This window comes from Idiotropiscis lumnitzeri, chromosome 5 (assembly GCF_059441095.1).
Source record: "Idiotropiscis lumnitzeri isolate Australia: NSW breed Sydney's pygmy pipehorse chromosome 5, RoL_Ilum_1.0, whole genome shotgun sequence".
NCBI lineage: Eukaryota > Metazoa > Chordata > Actinopteri > Syngnathiformes > Syngnathidae > Idiotropiscis > Idiotropiscis lumnitzeri.
Window position 1 is genome coordinate 17,615,112 of NC_142395.1, and position 20,032 is coordinate 17,635,143.

General features: G+C 40.7%; 1 protein-coding gene across 1 annotated transcript in view; it reads left to right on the forward strand.

The window, feature by feature from the left end:
• The window catches only part of itfg1 (integrin alpha FG-GAP repeat containing 1), a 95,630-nt gene that overhangs the window by 62,450 nt on the left and 13,148 nt on the right, over positions 1-20,032 (forward strand). The window contains exons 11-14 of the mRNA XM_088297047.1: positions 1,752-1,908; positions 3,559-3,667; positions 15,476-15,519; positions 18,129-18,207. Coding sequence (XP_088153173.1) covers positions 1,752-1,908; positions 3,559-3,667; positions 15,476-15,519; positions 18,129-18,207 — 389 coding nt within the window. The remainder of the gene's footprint in view (positions 1-1,751; positions 1,909-3,558; positions 3,668-15,475; positions 15,520-18,128; positions 18,208-20,032) is intronic.

Sequence of the window (20,032 nt, forward strand, 5' to 3'; positions counted from 1 at the left end):
TTTGGTGTTTGAATAAAAATACTTCTTTCGTTAGATAAAAATGTCATTTATTTAAGTAAATGTTAAGTATTGCAATAATATTGATATCGATATAGTCAATGTCCATATCGCATGTTTTTCCCAATATTGGGCTATCTACTACCAGATATTCTCAGTGGTATTGATTCAGCCACTGGATATTTGTGTTTTATTTATTTTATTCAGTGTTTTGTGTGGCCTGTATCAAATATGTATTTTATAAAATAAACAGACAAAAATAACCGGATAATTATCATTCATTCATCTAATTTTAAAGAAAAATACTATATCGTCGTCTGTATTGTTATTGGGATATAAAATTAACTATCGTTGTATACATTTTTGTCCATGTCTGTGCACCTCTAATCCAAGGTTGTCCGCGCTTGGATTATTAAAATAAAGTACTATGCTGAACTGTAGTCCTGTATGTCTCGTACCTGCTTTACAGATGCATCTGTTTTCCTTCTTTTTTTTTGTATGTATGTGAGCAAGGCTCAACGGTGTTTGTGTCAACCACTTAAACGGTCTCAGTCAACATGTTCACTGTTGTCGCAACAGACGTCTGCACACCTTCGACAGAAACACACTGCTATCCAAAAAATGTCGTCGTCTCAAAACCTTTCACCGTTATGTTCTATTTTTAAAGTGTTTTTGTGCTTTTTGTGTGTGTGTGTTACTCCCACTGAGATGTGAGAGCAGAGAGAGAACTTGTCTCAAAAGACACTAGGATGGAGATTGGAAGGGAGGCGGTTCAAACTCCCCCGAGAATTAATGCGAAACGGCGACAGAAACAAATGAAGAGCAAGACAGAGCGGAATTTAGAGTTGTGCATTTATTTATCAGCTTGCAACACTGTCAGTGTAGGACTGTTAACAAAAGTGACCCCCAGGAGACCATATTTATGCTCCAAAATGGCATTCAAATCTTAAATATAATCATCTCATTAATCTGCATTGCCATACTTCCTTTCCATTTAATCTGCACTTCGAAGGAAATTTTACTTTGCTAGTTGTCCAATTCCCCTGGAATTACAATTTATCACTTAGCAATAGAAATTTTGTAGGCATTAGGGCTGAACAATATATCGAAAAAATATTGCTATCACTATGATGGCATGCATATCGCAAAGATATGCAATTATTCCATTATGGAATTATGCTCTAATCTCAATTTGACCTGTCAGATGCAAATTTGAATGTGCATCACCACTCAATCGTTGGTCATTATCTTGGAGAATTAAAATGAATTAGCTAAGAACACATAGAGCTTGCTTATTTTGCCGCATAAAAAAAAAATCTTTCATTAGGCAATAAAAAGGGACATGTTAAATCTTGCATTATCATTAATATATATCATAATATAACATTATGGTAATTTAACTCATTCACTGCCAGCCCAGGTAAAATGAATGTACTTTTTGGCTTTTATACTCGTCAATGGCAGTGAATAAGTCAGCACATTACAATTTTTTTTTTTTAATTCAGCCCTGTAGCCAGTTTCACTGAAAAACATGGTATTTCTTACACGTGTCCATCACAGGTGAACGCACAAAACAGACTAAAGAATCCATGTCTTCAAATGAACAGATAATATGCCATTAGGATCAAAGCAGCCATTTCACGTCATTTTGGCCATTTCCGGACCCCCTTCAAAGATGATCTCAGACTCGTGATTTTGTCCGGCTCTGTCTTCTAAACTGCTAATGAAACATTATGTTTCTATACTGGCTCCAGCGCTCAGCAGGCGTTCCTGTTGGAGAACGTTCCATGCACCAGCTCCGCTCTGCCCTGCCAGAACGTTGGCCGAATGTTCCACATCCACTGGGACCAGTCAGACCTGGGCGCCATCCCCAATGCCATCATGGCCACCTTCTTTGACATCTATGAGGACGTGAGTAGTAGCACTAACATCGGTTTTCTTTTTGTATGGTGATGCCTGTTAGTAGAGAATTTGATGGCAGATGGGGCATAAGAACAAGAAGAAATCCAACATCGCACACAGAATATGAGCTTCCCTTCTAAAGCAGAAAAGTGGATTAGGTCTTAAGCTTTTCCACCACTCATATCAACAAAAATGACTTTCTTGCCTGAGTAAAAGGCAGTACTTGAACTGTGGGGGTGTGCGTGTGTGTGTGTGTGTGTGCATGCGCACGTGTGTTTCCGTCTGACAGTGTGAGTACCTTTCTATTTGTGTTTTGTTTTGTTTGTTTCTACATTTGTGTCAGTTATGTGTGTGCATGTGCAAGTGTGTGAATAAAAGTGCAAATGGGGGTGTGCGTGTGTGTGTGTGTGTGTGTCGGGTGTGTGTGTGAGTGCGTGTAACACTGTGCATCCGTGTGTGGGTTTTTGTGTTTGTCTCAGTGTGTATGTCTGTGTCAGGAGCATTACAACTGCAGTTAATGGCACATTCAAGTCCATGAGGCGACTTTCAGCCAGCTGTTGTTTGTGCAAGACGAGACATCCATTTCTTGTCATTGTCATCCCGGGGCGCGCACACACATTACTAGAGCTCTCCATCAATATCCTTCATGTGCATGTTATAGGATTCGTTACTACTGCTAATGATATGAACAAGAGAAGGTAACTGTAAAAAATTGCAATCGCTGGACACTTCATTAGATATAAAGTTGAATAAGAGCCTATGCAAGAGCTGTGAGCAAGCATAATAAATTTGCCTTCAAAGAGATCGATTTGCTCACTTTGTATCAACAGCGGTAAGAAAAAGGAAAGATTTCATAGACTGTGTCCAGTCATGTATTAGGTCTTCCGACTGGCACAGCAGCTCTTTCAGAAAACAGGTGAGCCATGATTGGTCGTTATCTGAGCCCTGAGCAACTGTGATGTCATTTTCAGTCGTTAGCAAGTAGCAAAATGGCTGCCACATAAGATGGATAAAAAACAAGTGGATTTTGCTGCTTTATCAGAATGCCATGTTTCGACTAGTGAGGGTGCAGACAACATATTATTGTCAAAAATTCCTCTTTAATGATCAAAAACATGCAATCAGAAGAAGTAGCATTTCAAAGTAAGATGAGGTGAAATCTAGCATGTGTAAAGCCATTAATTTATTTTCCTCAACATTCTGCACACAAAGCCGCATAATAACGTCATAGACAGTTATTTTTTATATTTCATTTGCAAAAATGTCTTCTTTTTTTATATAAGGTTGTTTCTTAAGAATTTGCAATAATGTTACCATGATCGACATTTGAGGGAGAAAATGAATTGAAATAATTTTGGAGTAAAGCTGCAAGATAAAATGCAGGAAAAGTGCAGCGCTGTGAATTTTTTTCCGGATGCGCAGCATATAGACAGGTGTGTGTCTTTCATTTGAATTTCCCTCAGGTGGCCCCCAATTATGTTAAACTTACGTCCCAGGGATCATCAGTGGCAAAAGTGGAAATGCACCAAAGGTCCATTTTGAGTGACTGCATTAATTCATCTACTCTGTAGAATTTCTCTTCTTTCCCTCTCCAAAGGAATACATTTTAAAAAATGGTGCCGTGAAAGTGAGATGTCCAATTGAGTATTTGGTGTGCAGGGCATATTGGACATGTTGGTGGTGAATCAAGTTGAGGGCAAGCGAGACCTGGTCATCCACGCCTTGAAGAACAACTTTGAAGCTGATGCCTACTTTGTGAAAGTCATGGGTGAGTCGCCTTCTTGACACTGTCCTCTCGCCACTCGTCGCCTTTCTCCTCAGGAAAATCTTCTCTCTGTCATCAAGAGCGGAGAGTGGAGAGATTCACAGTGTAATTTGAATATTTTATCATCCTGCATATTTTTTTCCTCCATTGTTCCCCTCCCGGACTCATTAGAGTAAGTCAACGCATGCAACTATTTTCTTCATTTTTTTTTCACCCCCAATGTGGCAAGCAGATGGTGGTGACGATTATCTGCCGTCTGTAATTTAGATTCCCAGCCCCGAGCTCCTTAACGCTGCCGTCTTCATGCGAGGCGAAGAAGACGCTAAGCGTGGGGCCACTTGCTCAGACAAAATGCATTTGGGGGACATTACATTGCATTTAATTTGCATCCCATTCACATTTAGTTTGTTTGGAGCAGTGCTTGAGATGTCAACATGGGACAAAAATAATCCGTAACCGTTCAGTTTTACCATTATAACTGGATGGATAGATAGTCTTTTACATTCCGTAAAACCAGCAATAGTCAGGCATAAAGGTTTGTATTAATAATCTCATCCACTTCCACTCACTGCATCAAGACAGCTTCTTTTGAAGTCAAATTGTCAGTACCTGGCAACATTTGAGGAGAGCAAAAAATAGTCCCGTGGAAGGAGGACGGGTAGTGGTTACGGGGGGAGAGGCATGCTCGGTATAATCTGTCACTCCGTGCAGCTCATTAGTAGGAAAAGAGCATCGTTCATCCTTTTTTTTCTGCAGCGCAGTTGGCGAACAGTTGTTCCCTTGTCTTTAGGGAGGGGTGGGCGATGTGTCTGTGTGTTTGTAAGTTGCTCATCTTCTGCCTGCAAGAATACACACACACTCATATCATCGGTGTGCACTTGTAAATTAAACAACACTTTAGTACTCACCGCATTTAACGCAATCTCCAGACGGGAAGCTTTTTAACACCCACCAAATAAATATAGGCAGCCGTATTAACATCGAATGCCAACCATTAAATTGAGGCTTGTGTCGGATTTGAAAAGAAATCAGAATTGTACTGGAAACATGTCACATTGGTAAAAAAAAAATAATAATCTATTCCGTTTAAACATATCCCAAGTGCCAAGATATACACATCAAGCAGATTTTAATGTTGGAAGGTAAAACTGACTTTGGGGGCTGAATTTTCAAGGCAGTGAAGTTCTGAGCAGACAAACATGGCAAGTCGTCAATCATTGCTGCCATGCGCTACCCACACACAATGAGGTGAACTCTGCTGTTTCATAATTTAGTACCATTTATCTCTTATCCTTCATCTTGTATTGTATAATGAAGAAAAAAGAAATGTTAAGCATTTCCTCCTTCAAGGACCTTTGAAAATGTCCAAAACAATCTTGAAAATCTTAAATTGGCCATTTCAAACCAAAATGGAAGACCTCCTCTGTCTTATCAAGGTAGGCTCTTGAGACATTTTTGTACATCAACTTGTGATTGTTACCTACCAAATTTCATCAAGTAAAAAGGGCTTCATGAACTGAATTCTCAAAAGTCTCCGTTGCACTAATGAAGCAGCTTTTGGGTCACGAAAGGAGATGGAGAAGTACAAACAGTATTAGGCCCAAATCTTGAAGTTATCGGGCCAAATCTGGAGGAGTAGTTTGTCTTTGAAAGACTCCTGCAAATGTCCAAATTAGTCGTTCAGTGACTTTGATATGATGACAGCGACGATCCTTCACGCGGTGACTGATGACGGTCGCTTGCGTTGAGGCATCTGCCGCTGTGAAAGACGCTAAAGGACACGCCGCTGTCCTCAGACAGCAGTGCCAACGTGGATGGATGACACCACCGCCATTTTAATAATGGGCCTGGTTATAGAAGAGGACTGCTGTAAGTGATAAGAGAACATCTCCAGTCAAGCTACATTGAGCACGTGTGTATTTTTAGAACAAGATTCCACCAAGTGGTCCACTTTTCTTCATCACAGCATACTTTGAAAGTGTGGGGAACTGCAGATTTGCCATTCAACCCCTATCTTAGTTTAGCTTATCCTTACCTATCCTCATATACCTTGCCCTCCCTTACCAGTCCTACTATATTACCTAACCGACCCTTCCTTACCATACCCCCCCTATATACCTACTTTCGCTACTTTATCAACCCTACATAGCCTTAGCGGTCTAACTTATATACCTTACACTACCCAGATGTCCCTACCCTGCCCCGACTAAGCTACCTAGCTACCTATCTACGTATTTATCTACCTTTCTACATATCTAGCTAACTAGTACTTCCAATTGGCCCATCATTTGTCTGTCATGTGATCAAAAACCTTATCTTCCAAGAAAAGGGGGTATCTTTTTGTTCCCCCAGGCCCCCTCTCGCTTGTTTGTAATTATTGATTCTGCATTAGATCCCACACATTACTGTTACAGCGTGTCGCCTCACATTTTCCTCTGCCGCACATCCACGCCCACACACTGAAAGACACATAGCTGTTTGCTTAAGATGCCATCCCTCAGCCTTCCCCTGAGCACTATTGAACTCTCGGTCAAGGATCGACTTCATGTCCAAGTATGTGTGTATAGGTGCGCGCACACACACACACTCGCTCACATACTCATTTCTGCAGTACTCCATGGAAGCAAATCGATTATGTCTTTGTTGATTTCAAATAAAATCATTTTCAAACATCTGATTTTACATTTAAAAACGATCTTCATTTTTGCACCTTTTCTGATACCTTGTATACGTTGTGCCGCCCTAACATGCCCACAAAACACTATCACACTTTGCTGTCTGAGCACCCTGGACTTAACCAACTCACCTTTGACTTGTTGACCCTGATTTGACCAACCAACACCAGTCAGGTCCTCAAAGAGTACCACACATTGGACCATGGGTTATGTTTGGGACAGACGAAAGACCTTTCAACAAGTCACTTGGTTACTTGTGCCGTCAGAACCATCACAAGATTGATGTGGCCTGCAATGCAATTACTGCAATATTAAAAGAAGCCCACACCAATAAGTAGTGAGTAAAGTTCCCCTTAGAAGTTCTAACGAGGTTGTGTGCGGAAGGCCGTATGATGTATGTCAGTTTTGTAAGGCGTGTTTTACTGCCATGTGTGGCGTAACAATCACACACGTAGTCAAAACAATCACTCAGAGTTGTCTCGCAGAAGTAACAAGTCAATTACTAACAATTACTCACCTGTTGTAATCAAAACAATCGGTCCCAGAGAAATGTGCGCAAGTAACCTTGGAATAATATTAAATAAGTACATAAAGCGAAAATCAGCGCAGAGAAGGAATGATAAATGAAGCTGCCACTTAGTGACAATTCCTTATAACAGTTTTAAAACCATCTTACTTGAGGTTCCTCTTCATGGTCCTCTCATTTAAGCTAATGTAAGTAAATAATGTACTAAAGAGCAAAATTTCAAAATTTCTGTGTGTGCCATAACAATCATACTTGTGAACTTCCACATTGGAACATGGAACAAACATTAAAACATACTAGAATGATGAATAAAGATGATGTAAGTCAGTAAATAACTTTTCAACTTCAGAGCTTAACTACTTGAGTGTGCTTTTCATGTCCCTGTCTGCTTGTCACAGGACATGTCAAGGTTTTTATTTAAGACAACTTGCAGCCACTACCGTTTTATTTGTTCTCACAAAGTCAAACACTTTACGTAATCATAAGGAACTAAATACCCCTCCGTCATGGCTGCCCGGTCACCATATTTTCTATAATGAGCGAGACGTCTTTGTCAGAGGACCGCCAGCACCCCCCGCCCCCGCACCCCTGGAGCTCAACAACCAAAAAAAACTGTCAAACGGCTATGAAGTGAGCTACAAAGCAGAATGGCGCTCCACTTTAAAGAAACAAAATGGAGGCAGGGTGGACAGATGGAGCTGACTACTCATTACCGCCGAGAAGTCTTAAACTCTAAAATTAGAACGATAGAGGCGGAATCTCTTCGTGTGTGTGTGTGTGCTGTCTGTGTACGCGTGAGACGTAGAAAGAGAATGACAGGCAGAACTGTAGCGCTTGATTAGTTTCCTGCTGACTTATTAGCATGCAGATTAGCCGCACTGAATAACATCTGTGAGCATCTCTTTCTCTCTCTCGCTCACTCTACTACTCACTCTGTCTCACTCACTCTCTCTCTTGCCTCTTGTCAATCATCCTCCTACTCCTTTCTTCACCTCTCTGGCCAACGTCTTCCTTGTCCTCTTCTCATCCTGCTACACTCTGTCACTCAGAGTTGTCATTCTGTCTGACCATGTTTACATGAAGCCTTTCAGTGCATGCGTTGGAGGGAGGATTTGAATCTTGGGCTGAGCGAGGGGGCAAGACAGGCAGCTGATACAATAGTAGATCAAAAAGTACTGTTTACAAGGAGTTGTCATTCACATAGTGCCCTTTTATTTTGACTGGCAACCAGCCATTTGGATCTTTTGTTTCTTTTGGAAGTAATGTGTTATGGTCACAACCATTAAAAGTCATTCACTACCAACCCATCTGTAGCCGTCAATGGCAATGAATGGAAAAAGAAACTATAATATTTTTTTGAGAAACAATTTACCATTCGAAATAATCCTGTAAATGAAACATTTATGCTCCATGATTGAGCTACATTTTTCTAGGCTATATGAAACTGAACACGTCCATGCTTGTTGACTAGTCTGGACTAGAAGACGTCACAAAGCAGTTTTAGGCTATACGTTAGCACTGAACTGTACTATAGTAGACTGCAATTTAGTCAAATATTAAGCGAATGTCCAGAAAGTTCAAATCTAGACAGCAGCTTGTGAGGCTTTTCTAACATCCTGGAAAGAAATTCAAGCAGAAGCTGTCCAAAAACTCACAAATTCAATGGATGCAAGAATTGTGAAGCTGCTATCAAAAAAGAGGTCCAATGTTGACATCTAACATGACCTGTTTTGATTTCTTTTAAATGTAATGAAATTGCTTTTGGTTCCAGCAAATATAACCTCCTAATGCTGCAAATCCAACAAATTTTTTTTTTCAGCTCTTTACAACCCACAAAATGTCTTGAAAAATTGCATGCATTATAATTTGGAGGAATGCAGATTAACCAAAAATACATTTATTTTTTAAAACAATGCTGTTTTTATTGGGACGTTAATTTTAAAATACAATTTATTCTCTAACTGTTGATGACTTGAAAATTATGCTGAGTGCATTTGCATAATCTAATTATAAATATCAGAGAAGGACAACATTTGCATAATACTTTAGAACACTGTGTTGAATGGACTATAGCAGACTGTACTTGCGTGTGCTGGACTAAACTAGAATTGCCGCTGCTTGACTTTCGACTGGAGCACGCGGGCGAGAGCACATCTCACCTGTACTGGCTTCTCTCCCCTAGCTACATGTACATTTTAGAATTCATTTCATAATGTTATTGTTGGCTTATAAAGACCTGAATGGGCTGGCTCCATCCTACATGGCTGACCTTTTCCAAACATACTCCCATTATGGTCCCTGGGGTCTGCCGACATATCTCTCCTGATCGTACCAAGAGCTAAGTTGAAATGTAGTAGATACAGAGCCTTTGCTGTTCCAGCCCCCAAGCTCTGGAATGAGCTGCCCCTCCAGGTTAAACAAGCTCTCCCTACCTTCTGTAAATCCTGTTCTCAGACAAGCTATTAAAGTTGGCAGTGTGTGGTTGTAAGTCTTTGCACTGGATACAGAGCAGTTTAGCCTTTGGGTACCTGACGTCATAGCTCGGAATCTAATTTTGCCCCTATGTTAATCTCATTTGAAATTTTTAATTTATTTAAAAATGCCTGTACTTGCATTTCGCTATTTTTAAACCAAAAAATGCTTTATTGTTCTTAAATTCTATAAAAACTGCTGTGCGACAGTAAGATCCCAGGGTGGGAACCACTAAGAACCATTGTTCAAGGCTGTATGAGACTCTCTTTAAGATTGTGTAGTAGCACTCTAAAAGCTGAGAACAAGTCAAGTGTCACCTAATTTGTGATTTAAATCTAGCGTAGAGTTTGATTTTCATCTCAAAGGGCTACTTTAATCCAATCACTTGTCAATTCATTTTACTCATTACTCTGTCAGCATTAACACATGGCTTGGGGCAGAGGTTGAAAGTGAAATTTGTATGACTGATGGCAGGACGGTGAATAATGGTTTCTGTCACTCTGCGTGTTGTGCTCAAATGCAGCGTTTTGTCTTACTTACAGTTTGGCCGGACAAAACACAGCCGCTTCAAGTTTGTCTAACAGAGTCAGACTGGGACACGGCCGCCTTATTATCTGACTCATGCTCGGGAAAATGTACATTTTTCTGGAGGGCATCAATTAGGAATGAAGACATTGACAAAAACAGACTGAACTGCATTGTACTACATTGTTTGAACTAAATCATATATGGGATGGACTAAAATGGACTAGGCTGGATTATTCTAATGTTTGCAAAACTGAACTAGACTCCACTTGACAATACTAGTCTAAATTATCTTGAATAGCCTAGGATGAACGTGTCCATACTTTAAATGACTGGAATAAAATATACATGACAGAACCAGACTATTTGAGACAACACAAAACTGAACTACTCCAAATGCAGGTTGGTAAATGTGCAAGTAAATTGAGACAAGATCGTCATTATTTCAGGATTCAAACTCATTGTGACATTTTTGCTTGGTGGTGTGGCGTACGATTTTTCTTTCCTAAAATGGTTGATTCACTCATAAAGTTGGACTGGAGGGTACAAGAGTGAACCAGTCCACACTTGACACGACTAGGTTGGACTACTAAATCAGACAGGGGTAGACTATATTAGACTGGACTAGACTATTCTCAGATATGCTAGATTTAAGTAGTTCATAGAGTGTACTACATCTGTATAAACTATCATCTGTGAACAGAACTCAGCTGTCACATTGTAGAGTAGAGTGTATGCGTGCACATGCACGTATGCGTGCATGCAATGCGTGCAACCGTGCATGTTAGCATGGATGCTCGTAGCCACTAGCGCTGACACAGCACATCATGGCCCTCCGTCAAGGTTTGCTCCTCACATTTAGTCTGTGTTTATGTGCATGTGTTTGTGATGTCATGTGACCTGACAGCGTTGCCCAGTCGACGCGCAGGTGAGGTCCGAGTGCAAAAAAAGCCAAGCTTGATGAGGTTAAAAAAGACACGCACAGAGACTGAGGGATGCGCATTTTAGATACTCATTGCACGCTTTGAGCAAGAGCTAATTTTAGTATGATTACATAAGCGCTGAGAGAGAACAGCAGCCCATTGGAACACCTTTGCTAGCCAAAGCAGCAGCACTTTGAAATGAGACAAATGATTAGAGGTGACAACAATTGTGAAATAATTGAGAATTTTGGTAATATTGCATAGTAATACTGAAAAAAAGCATTGTTTTTAAATCATGATAGTGATGAAAGAGAGGGCAGTTTGTGTAAGTAAAATGTCATAAACACATAAAAAGATCTGTCACACACTTTGTTGTACTAAAAACCCAAAGCTAATGACACACCCATCTAGGTTCGGAGAGATGGATACCTACCCAATGATTCGCAAGATGAGCATCATGGGAAGTTAAACAGCATGAATTTATTGCCTTCACAAAGCTATGTGGCAGGCAAAATATATGAAAAGGAAAGCAGCAGTTCACATTGTGTATTTTAACAATTGAAATGGATGAAACACTTTCGATGAGCTATGGACATTTTTTGATCGCTAACATCAATAATATCACTTCAGGTTAGCTACGTTCACAAATAGTATCCAACTAAGTACCTACATTACCACTGTATATGTAATGTGTGTGCTAGCGTAGAGGTTAGCCACTTGTGATTATTGTTAGCATCCTCATTTTATCACAGTAACATGTAAAACATAGTTCAATACTTGTAGGAGGCCAATTGGTTTTAACGAAGTTCTTTACCAACATATAGTTAAGTTTATATCACATTGTCATGGGGAAAAGCTGGCTTTGTTGGTCCAAAATTGGGCTTTGGTTCCTGACACGATCACTTTAGCGCTCTTCAAACTGTAGAGTCTGCAACCCGAACAGACCCGTTGAGTCCCACCATAATGCTCATAGCATTCCCTCCCCCGCGCCAGCTGAGTCCCGCTACGGACGGTGCACTACGCGAGCGAGACAGACGTGCATTTGATCACAGGAGACGCCGACGAGGTGCTCAGCGCAAGAACACATTGAGTTATTTCCAGGAGCACTCGCTTGTTATGTGTCAGCTTGGGACAGAAGCATGTACAACAAAAGCAGGCTGGCAGAGAAAAAGAAGGAGCACTTGCTTTTCGCTCCCTTGCTGATCTGCGCTCCGTGTCAGCCAAGCCTGAATGCTCTCTAATTTCTGGGACTTGGTCTCGCGTCTTTAATGTGTTGTTCTTCACTTTAACTCTTTAAAGTCTTGGTCTTTGTCATGACTCCTCAAAAACTTGCTTATAAGTTTTTATTGGCTCTTCAAAATCTTGGTCTCTAGACTTCATCTTGGTGCCTCAAAGTCTTGGGCTATACTTGGTCTCGCCTCATAAAAGTCTTTGTCTTGACTTGGTCTCAAAATGTCTCGTTATCACCATCCAGGACTCTGAAGGGTGCGGACTTTGAATAGCTGAGACCAAGACTTGGGAGAGGTGAAACAAATACTTTCAGAAGGCAAGACCAAATTAAGACTTGGAGCAATTCTTTCTGAATTTGAGACTAAGTCTAGAACGACACTTTGAGGAGTCAAGATACAGTTTTTGAGGTGTTAAGACCCAGTCAATATCAACATATTGAGAGATCCAGATCAAGTCAACATCAAGACTTTGTGGAACTGAATGGCACTTCAAAATGTATGCTCCTCCTTAATGATAACAAACCTTAAAAAGAGTGCTAATAAATTAGTCACCCTCCTTTTACATTAATACATTAACACTAGCTGCCACTTAACCGTACTTTGCAAAGGAGAGTAGCACTTTGATCAAAGTAAGTGATAAGACGAAAGAAGCATCGTAGACTGAGAGTGGACTACAGTCGACCGCAATCTGCAGCTTTTTAGCTTGAAAGAGATCAAAGCACACTGTGGCGCACTCGAGAGGCCGCCCAAATGGGCAAAATGATGGATCATTATAGTGATGTGTCCTATTTATTTCACACAAAGATATGTTCTTAACCGTTGTTCCGCGCACTCACATATAATGTGTCCAGAAAGTATTCACAGTACTTCACTTATTGTTCAAAAATACATTAAATTGCACACAAATGGAATCATGACCTGATTTGGAAATGCTCACACATCTCAAGATAACATTCTACAGTCGGAACACAAATGTTTTATTATATTTGTAAGCATTGTAAAAAAAATGTTAATGTTTTCATTATGCAGGGTTGCGCAAAGAAATGTGAGGGGGTGAAAGAATTTCTTTGGATGCTCCCTAGTCACCTTCCTGAGTGAAATGAGTGAACAGCCTCAGGAGTGCATGTGTGTACTTGTGTAGTCTTTCCGAATGCAAGTGGCCCTCTTCCTGAATTTGGAAGCATAGATGTCAATGTTGGAAGGAAGGCTGCTCCTGACAACCTTTAGTGTGCATCCTTTACGACTACCCTGTGCAGAGCTGACCTCTGCCACTGAGCAGATACCGTGCCACACGGTGATGCTAGAGCCGAGAGCATTCCCCACCACATATCTGTCGAGCTGAGTTTGGTTTGTCCGCCGCCCCTCTGACAAGCATGTCACATACTAAAGATGCTGACGTTCCTTCCAAACCAGACCGGAGGTGATGCTGCTGCAAATCAGGTCATGGTTGAGGTCGTACTTGAAACCGAAGGCAACTACCACGACCACTTCACAGGTGTTCAGGGTAGAAGCGCAATGTTTTTTTTCCTCCTGAAGTCCACAATCAGTCCACAATCATTAGTCTATAACCTGTTGATGCAGAAGGTGTTGTCCCTGCACCAGCTCTCTCCTGGTCAGGCATCGTACGACAGCTTGACAATATGATTGGTTTGAACTCCCATAAGTCATCATAGTGCAGAGAAAGGTGCTCAGCACACACCCCTGAGAAGATCCATCTCTGAGGGTGATGATGGAGAACGAATTGCCATGGATCCTGACAGTCTGTGGTCGGTTGATAAGGAAGTCCTGCACCCAGCTGCAAAGGGAGGGGGGCGGCGGGTGCAGTCCTAGTGTGCGGGGTTACCTCCGCCAGTGTGCGTAGGATGATGATTTTGAAAGCTTAGTCTCCTAGGTTTGTGAGGAGCAGTTCTTCCTGTATGCATGCATGTATAGAGAGGGTCTATCTTGATGTTGGTGTCACTGATGTAGTTCATGACAATCTTTGTGATTATGGGTGCAATGTCTACAGGATGATTGGACCCTTTGGGTACTGGAATGATGATGGAGTGTGTGTGGTGAAGGGGTGGGGGTTTTTGATGCTCCATGCCGGTATATTGACATGGTGGGAAAGACGGGGCAATCCATCTGTCAGATTTATGTGGTTAGTCACCAGAAGTTCCTTCAAAGCATCTGGGTACTTCTTTTCGAGCAAGTTAACGTTGCCATGAAGCTCCACTCACGCATTATTAGTGTTTGCGCAATGGAATTCAGCTGCGATGCAAATCCGGGAGACAAAAAGCTTGCGCTCGGTATTAATTAGCAGTTCAATTGCCTCAGAGCAGCAGAGTGTTTACTCGCTTGCAGTTTGTACACCAACCTTTTTTTTTCTATGCGTGCTTGCCTCTCTTTTATTTTCATTCACAGCATTTCCTCTTGCCGCCAAATGTCCATGCTTTGCACCACCAGTCCCAATATTTTTAAAAGACCTAATCTTTCCAATTTAGTCTTTAAATCCAATCAGTCATTAATCATCATACAAGCTCATTTTTCCCAAAAGCTTGGCTGAGCTGTATGAGATATTTTAAGAGCCTTCAAAGGCAAGACAAATTGCCAAAATATTGGCGCTCAAGAAACACCATCCTTGATGTTGGAGGCGTCTTGGAACTAAGGCCCCCCGCCAAAATAAACCAATGGTATTATTAAGGTACTCTAGGCGGCTAACAAATGAACAGACAAATACCATCCTCCACGCTTTTTCTTTTAGACGACTATATTTAGTCCTTTATTTTGAATCACCATGGGAAATGATCCTGCAAATGCCAGAATCAAAATTAGTGAACTCCAGTCATGTACACCTTCTTTAGTGAACCAAGAAGCAGGCAGCTCGCTGAAAAACACACAAACTGGTGTTTTCACATACATATATATATTTCACGAATTATTGTTTTTTTTTTTATTTTTTTTTTTAATCACAATCATAATCTCCCCTCCCACCCATGTATCAAAGGTGGTACAGGCCATGTTATTTTTAATTTGTAAAGTCCAATGGTCCATGCGCCGCGATCTAGAAGTCCTTTTTTGAACTGGAGTGTCTGTCTGATTAATCGAATGCGGAGCTTCATTTAGCTTGACTGCGGCGCGCCAATCAAAGCGACCTCGACACAGGACCTCATTAGCATGTTAATAAAGTCACCTCTCCTCTAATGATTGATTAGCAATTCAGCTGGTTTTGTAACACACACACGCACTCACCCCAAATCCCCCAACACACACACAAGCACACACACACATTCGGCATGTCATGTAATTACATACATACTGTTTGTAAGTTCTTTTAATTTGCGCTTGTCACCGTCGCTGTTTATGTTCATCACATCTGTCCGTCACGCGTACATTTGCATTCATAACGTGCACGTATGTGTTATATATTTTATGTAGACATTGAAATTTTAATGCATTTGTGTGCCGTCTGTCCTCTGCAGTGCTCAGCGGCCTCTGCTCCAACGCCTGCCCTGGAAATGTTAAGGTAAGCGGCATTGTTACATCCTTGTTGAGCCGCATGTAAAGAGTCTTTATGAGAAATTTTAATTTATTTTTTTTTTATTTTTTATTTTTTTTTAAACCAAAACCCCAAAGTAATTTAGAAGCACTGGATAGACGGATGGATTAACCCCAGAAAATATTTAGAACTTGTAGATCAGCGGTGTCAAACTCATTTTAGCTCAGGTCAAAAAATTAATTACCAAGTGGGCCGGGCCAGCAAAATTATGATCTATAACGAAAAACAATTGCCGTCAATATTACACAGATTGTCGCTTTTAGCATGTTGTCCTGGTCTCTATTTTTTGCGAATAGTTGAGGTCAATGGTAAATATTGAGTTGGAACAGGGCTGCCTCAAAGTGACACACTTCTAAATGTTATTGTTTCCTTTTAATATTTACATATCTTTATATTTGCATGATTAACAATAGCACGAATATCTTGTTTACATGCAGAGAGATAAATTGTATGACAATTCTATTCATACCAAAAGATTAGGCCCTCTTCAACTCAATATTTTGTATTGTTAAGCTGCGCAAGCAACTGCATGTCATTGTTGTTCTGGTGTATGTTTTTGATCAGTTGAAGCGTAGAGAAACTTTTTTTTTCATAGAAAACTGGAGTAACTAAAGCAATTTTGTTAAACTTAAAAAGTACATGAAAACCCCACCGTAGCGGGTTTTCTGATCACATAAACATTAATTAAGGAAACCCTTCACGGTTTACAACCATCGAATTGCCATGTTTCATTAGCTTCACTACCAAATAGTTGTTATGTCAACTTTTTGTCAGCAAAATGAACACGAGAATGGCGCCAGCCCACTTCAGAGAAATGTAACGTCTTGTATTGGGTAATTGTTCTACCTCACAGGCGGGCTTGCTGTAATCTGTGGCTCAGCTCATAAGGTCGGGTGACAGGAAAATAGTTCGGTGCTAGTGGAATGAGAGCGGCTGTATTTAAAACAAGTGATAGTCTTAAATCTGGGATGCAATTTCATCTTTCCTGAGCGCAAGAGCACCTGCACACTGATTACCTGCACCACTTATTAGAAAACTATCACGCTATTATAATGATAAAGTTATTGTATATTTATTTTACATTTTCCATACATTTATTGTTATAATTTCATTTTAATACATGTGAATATTAAATGTGTCTTAGGTTATTATATATTATACGTAAAGTAGTTGTACTGTGTGCTCGGTAAGCGTGTACAAAGTAACACTGTAACAATATAATCATAATAATAAAATCTTTTTTGCATAAGAAGCAATTCTGTGTGTGCGTGTGTGTGTGTGTGTGTGTGTGTGGCCTCAGGTGTTTATGGTACACACATGCATTTTTATTATCCTCCTGAGAAACGCGTACTCACACACCCACACACATGCTCAAAAATAGCGACAAGTATCCTCATTGTGTCCATACTTTCAAATGAATGCTTTTGTGTTTAGAGAGATTCCTTTTTTATGTCCTAAGTGTACTGGCCTTGTTATAACTTCTAACTTGCTTACAATGGGTATCTTGACTGAAGAGTTAAAGTCCGTTTTACATCAATTTCTTAATTCAAGTCACTCATAGATTAAATTGTTTTGTTCGGTTTGGAAATGGAAAAATACTGTTTGTATTATGTAAAAGCATGATCAATGAGAATGTGAAGAAATGAACTATACTCTTAGTGTACTATGTAGTATTTGTGTGTTGGATTGGTGCCTTTAATGTGCATGGCCAAGGAAGTGAGCTAATTCTGGCGCTTGTGTATCATAACAGACCGAAATACAATTCAATGCGACCTCAGCGTCTCGTGTTGATGCTGGCGTGCCAATTCTGTATCATGTCAGATAAATTTGTGATATCATTGCTTCTCGCGCTAGCTGCTTGCTAGTCACTAGCTAGCTGCTGACTTTTTATGGTATCACAATTGATTCCAATTACAGTAACAAACATGTATCCCCATTTTTTTTTTTTTTTCAGTAAACTGTGTGCGTCAAATATCTGCATCACTTACTTGTGTGGTAGTGTCTACTGGCGTCTTACCAATAGGGCACTAAAATACACTCGATAGCCATGAATAGCTGAAATATTTCATGAATATCTAAAGATGGTAAATACACCAACATTTGAATGTGTGAATAGTGAATCGCAAATTGGCAAGAGTTCACACTATACAGATACAGTATTACATCTTAGTTTTTCACGCTCGCCGCTAACTAGCCACCAGCTCAGAGCCAAATGTACTGACAAATACCGGTATAAATCGCTCAAGTTTAATTTTTTTCCTATCCTGAAACAATTTCTTAGATTGTCATGCTAGCCGCAAGCGAGCGTTCCACTCACCAACCGTACCGCCACTTCTCGCGGCATTTATTTTGCTTTCCCTGTCAGTCGAATCGTCATTGTGGCAGGCGGGCTGCTGGCGGCTGTTTGTGTTCCTCGCCACCACCATCCATCACCACCTCTGTCTTTTTTTTCTTTTGCTCTTAGTCACACCTCCTCCTCATTTTCTTCTTTTTTGTGGCATTTCAACAACATTTTGCTGAGTCATCATGTCTTAAAAACCTTCTTCTGGTGTTTTGTCTTGTTTTCTTGCTTGCAGCCGTTTGGTGTTAACCAGCCGGGCCCGTACGTCATGTACACCACGGTGGATGCCAACGGCTACCTGAAGAACGCCTCAGGTCAGTAGCTTACATACCTTTCGGGTGAGGGAGTAGCCATTGATTTTGTTTCATACTATGAGGAGAGTTTAAAGTAGTGGTGGCAAATCAAAGTGCTCCTTGAGCCATCCGCACCACATTCTGTAATGTAGCGAGGAAATCAACTCCATCCTGTAGCACTTTCTATTCAATCAAAAAAGGATGGGATGGTATGGTAAAGTAGAGCTGGTCTGTTCTTTGTACTGAATCAGGAATCACAAGTCTGAGGCTTCTAGATGACTCAAACAGATCAAGTTGTAATTGTTGCCGATGCTGATGATGCACCTAATTCAGTTTTATAGGTTCAATGACTCAAGTTAGAGGACTCGCCACAGAATCAAATGATACAGCTGTGTTGGTTAATTAAGTAACTAGAGGACTAACTGGAAACATTGGTTGACTGACTTGAGTTGAGTTTTCCAGTTTTCCACTTATTCAATGCTCTAAATGGGAAAAAGAAACAAGTCATTTGTTGTCTTCATTGGAGTTCACTTCCATCACTCACATAAGGATCCTGCAGGCAGCTTTGGGGTGATAAAATGCTTTTTTTTTTTTTACTTCCCACTGGGCTGCGTTGGAAAAGTGTCGGGCCTCCTCTGAAGTCTCTAAAGCTTCTTTTTTTTCTATTTTATTTTCCTTATTCCTCAAAGTCATCCGCTTTCAAGGCAGCACCTGCACATTGCATCAGGAGGGAGACAGCGGCCAGGAGAACAGCCGCTTTCTCTGCCTCGTTGTGACTGCTTCCTTAATGTTATCACCGAGGCTCACTTCCACGAGCGATGTAGGCCACCATCTTTTAAACTATGATGCAACCTATGAAGTGACCTACTGTCACACGAAGGCATGTTTAAAAAATGAAAAGCCTGAGACATAATGACAGCATGTACTTATGATGAGATGGAATGTTAGCATGAGCTGCAGTAAACTGATGTTGCACTATCCTGGCAAGCCAGTGGGGTCAGGGATAAATATAGCCTGTGTGTTGTCGATGTTGCTGTATTGCTCCTGTTGTTGTGTTGACACTCGCTTTTGACATACAAATGGTTGGCTTTTAGAATAGAGTCACTGCAAAAGTATGCTTTCAAAGCTGCTGCCAACAATGCCATTACGTACGTGTATCATCATCGTTATTAGTGGTAGCATTTGGTATAGTAATATTAACAGTACAGTGAACCCGAGTTTAGGGACCAAGACCTGCTGTGAGTAGAAAATATACTGGATTAGTAGACAACACCCCCCAAACATTTTTTCAAATTGCCTATGCTAATAGTTTAAACTCCAAATAAACCTGGAATTTTGGTCCTAAAAGACTTAAAATTCCTTGCAAAGCAACATCATCCATTTGGTTTGAAATATGTTGTATTTGTATTTGTTTGTAGAGACTTTTCATAAGTATGCAAAGACTCTCGCTCTTGCTGCCTGGGACTACCACCTTTTTTTTTTTTTTTTTAGCCAGCTCTAGCTCTTGTCTGCTTCCATCCTGATGGCTCAGGTGGACGACTCTTGGTCATGCTATGCTTATCCTGCTTCACATTAAACTATTTCTCATCTGCCATGCCATGGTTGATGGTTCTCTACTTTCTCCGGTTCATCTGTTATGGCTAACGTCCGCCTACACCGTTGGCTCCTTTCCGGACACCGACTTCTGTTGTGAACTTGTCTTGTTCATACGTGCAGCTCCTTGGGCTGGACAACCGGACTTTTTCCCCCGCAATCATTTTTGCCTCGTGGAGGAATTCCAGCCTTTGCCATCCACACTGTGTAGACAGATGCCCCAGGCCATGAACTTTGCCTGTCACTTCTCCGT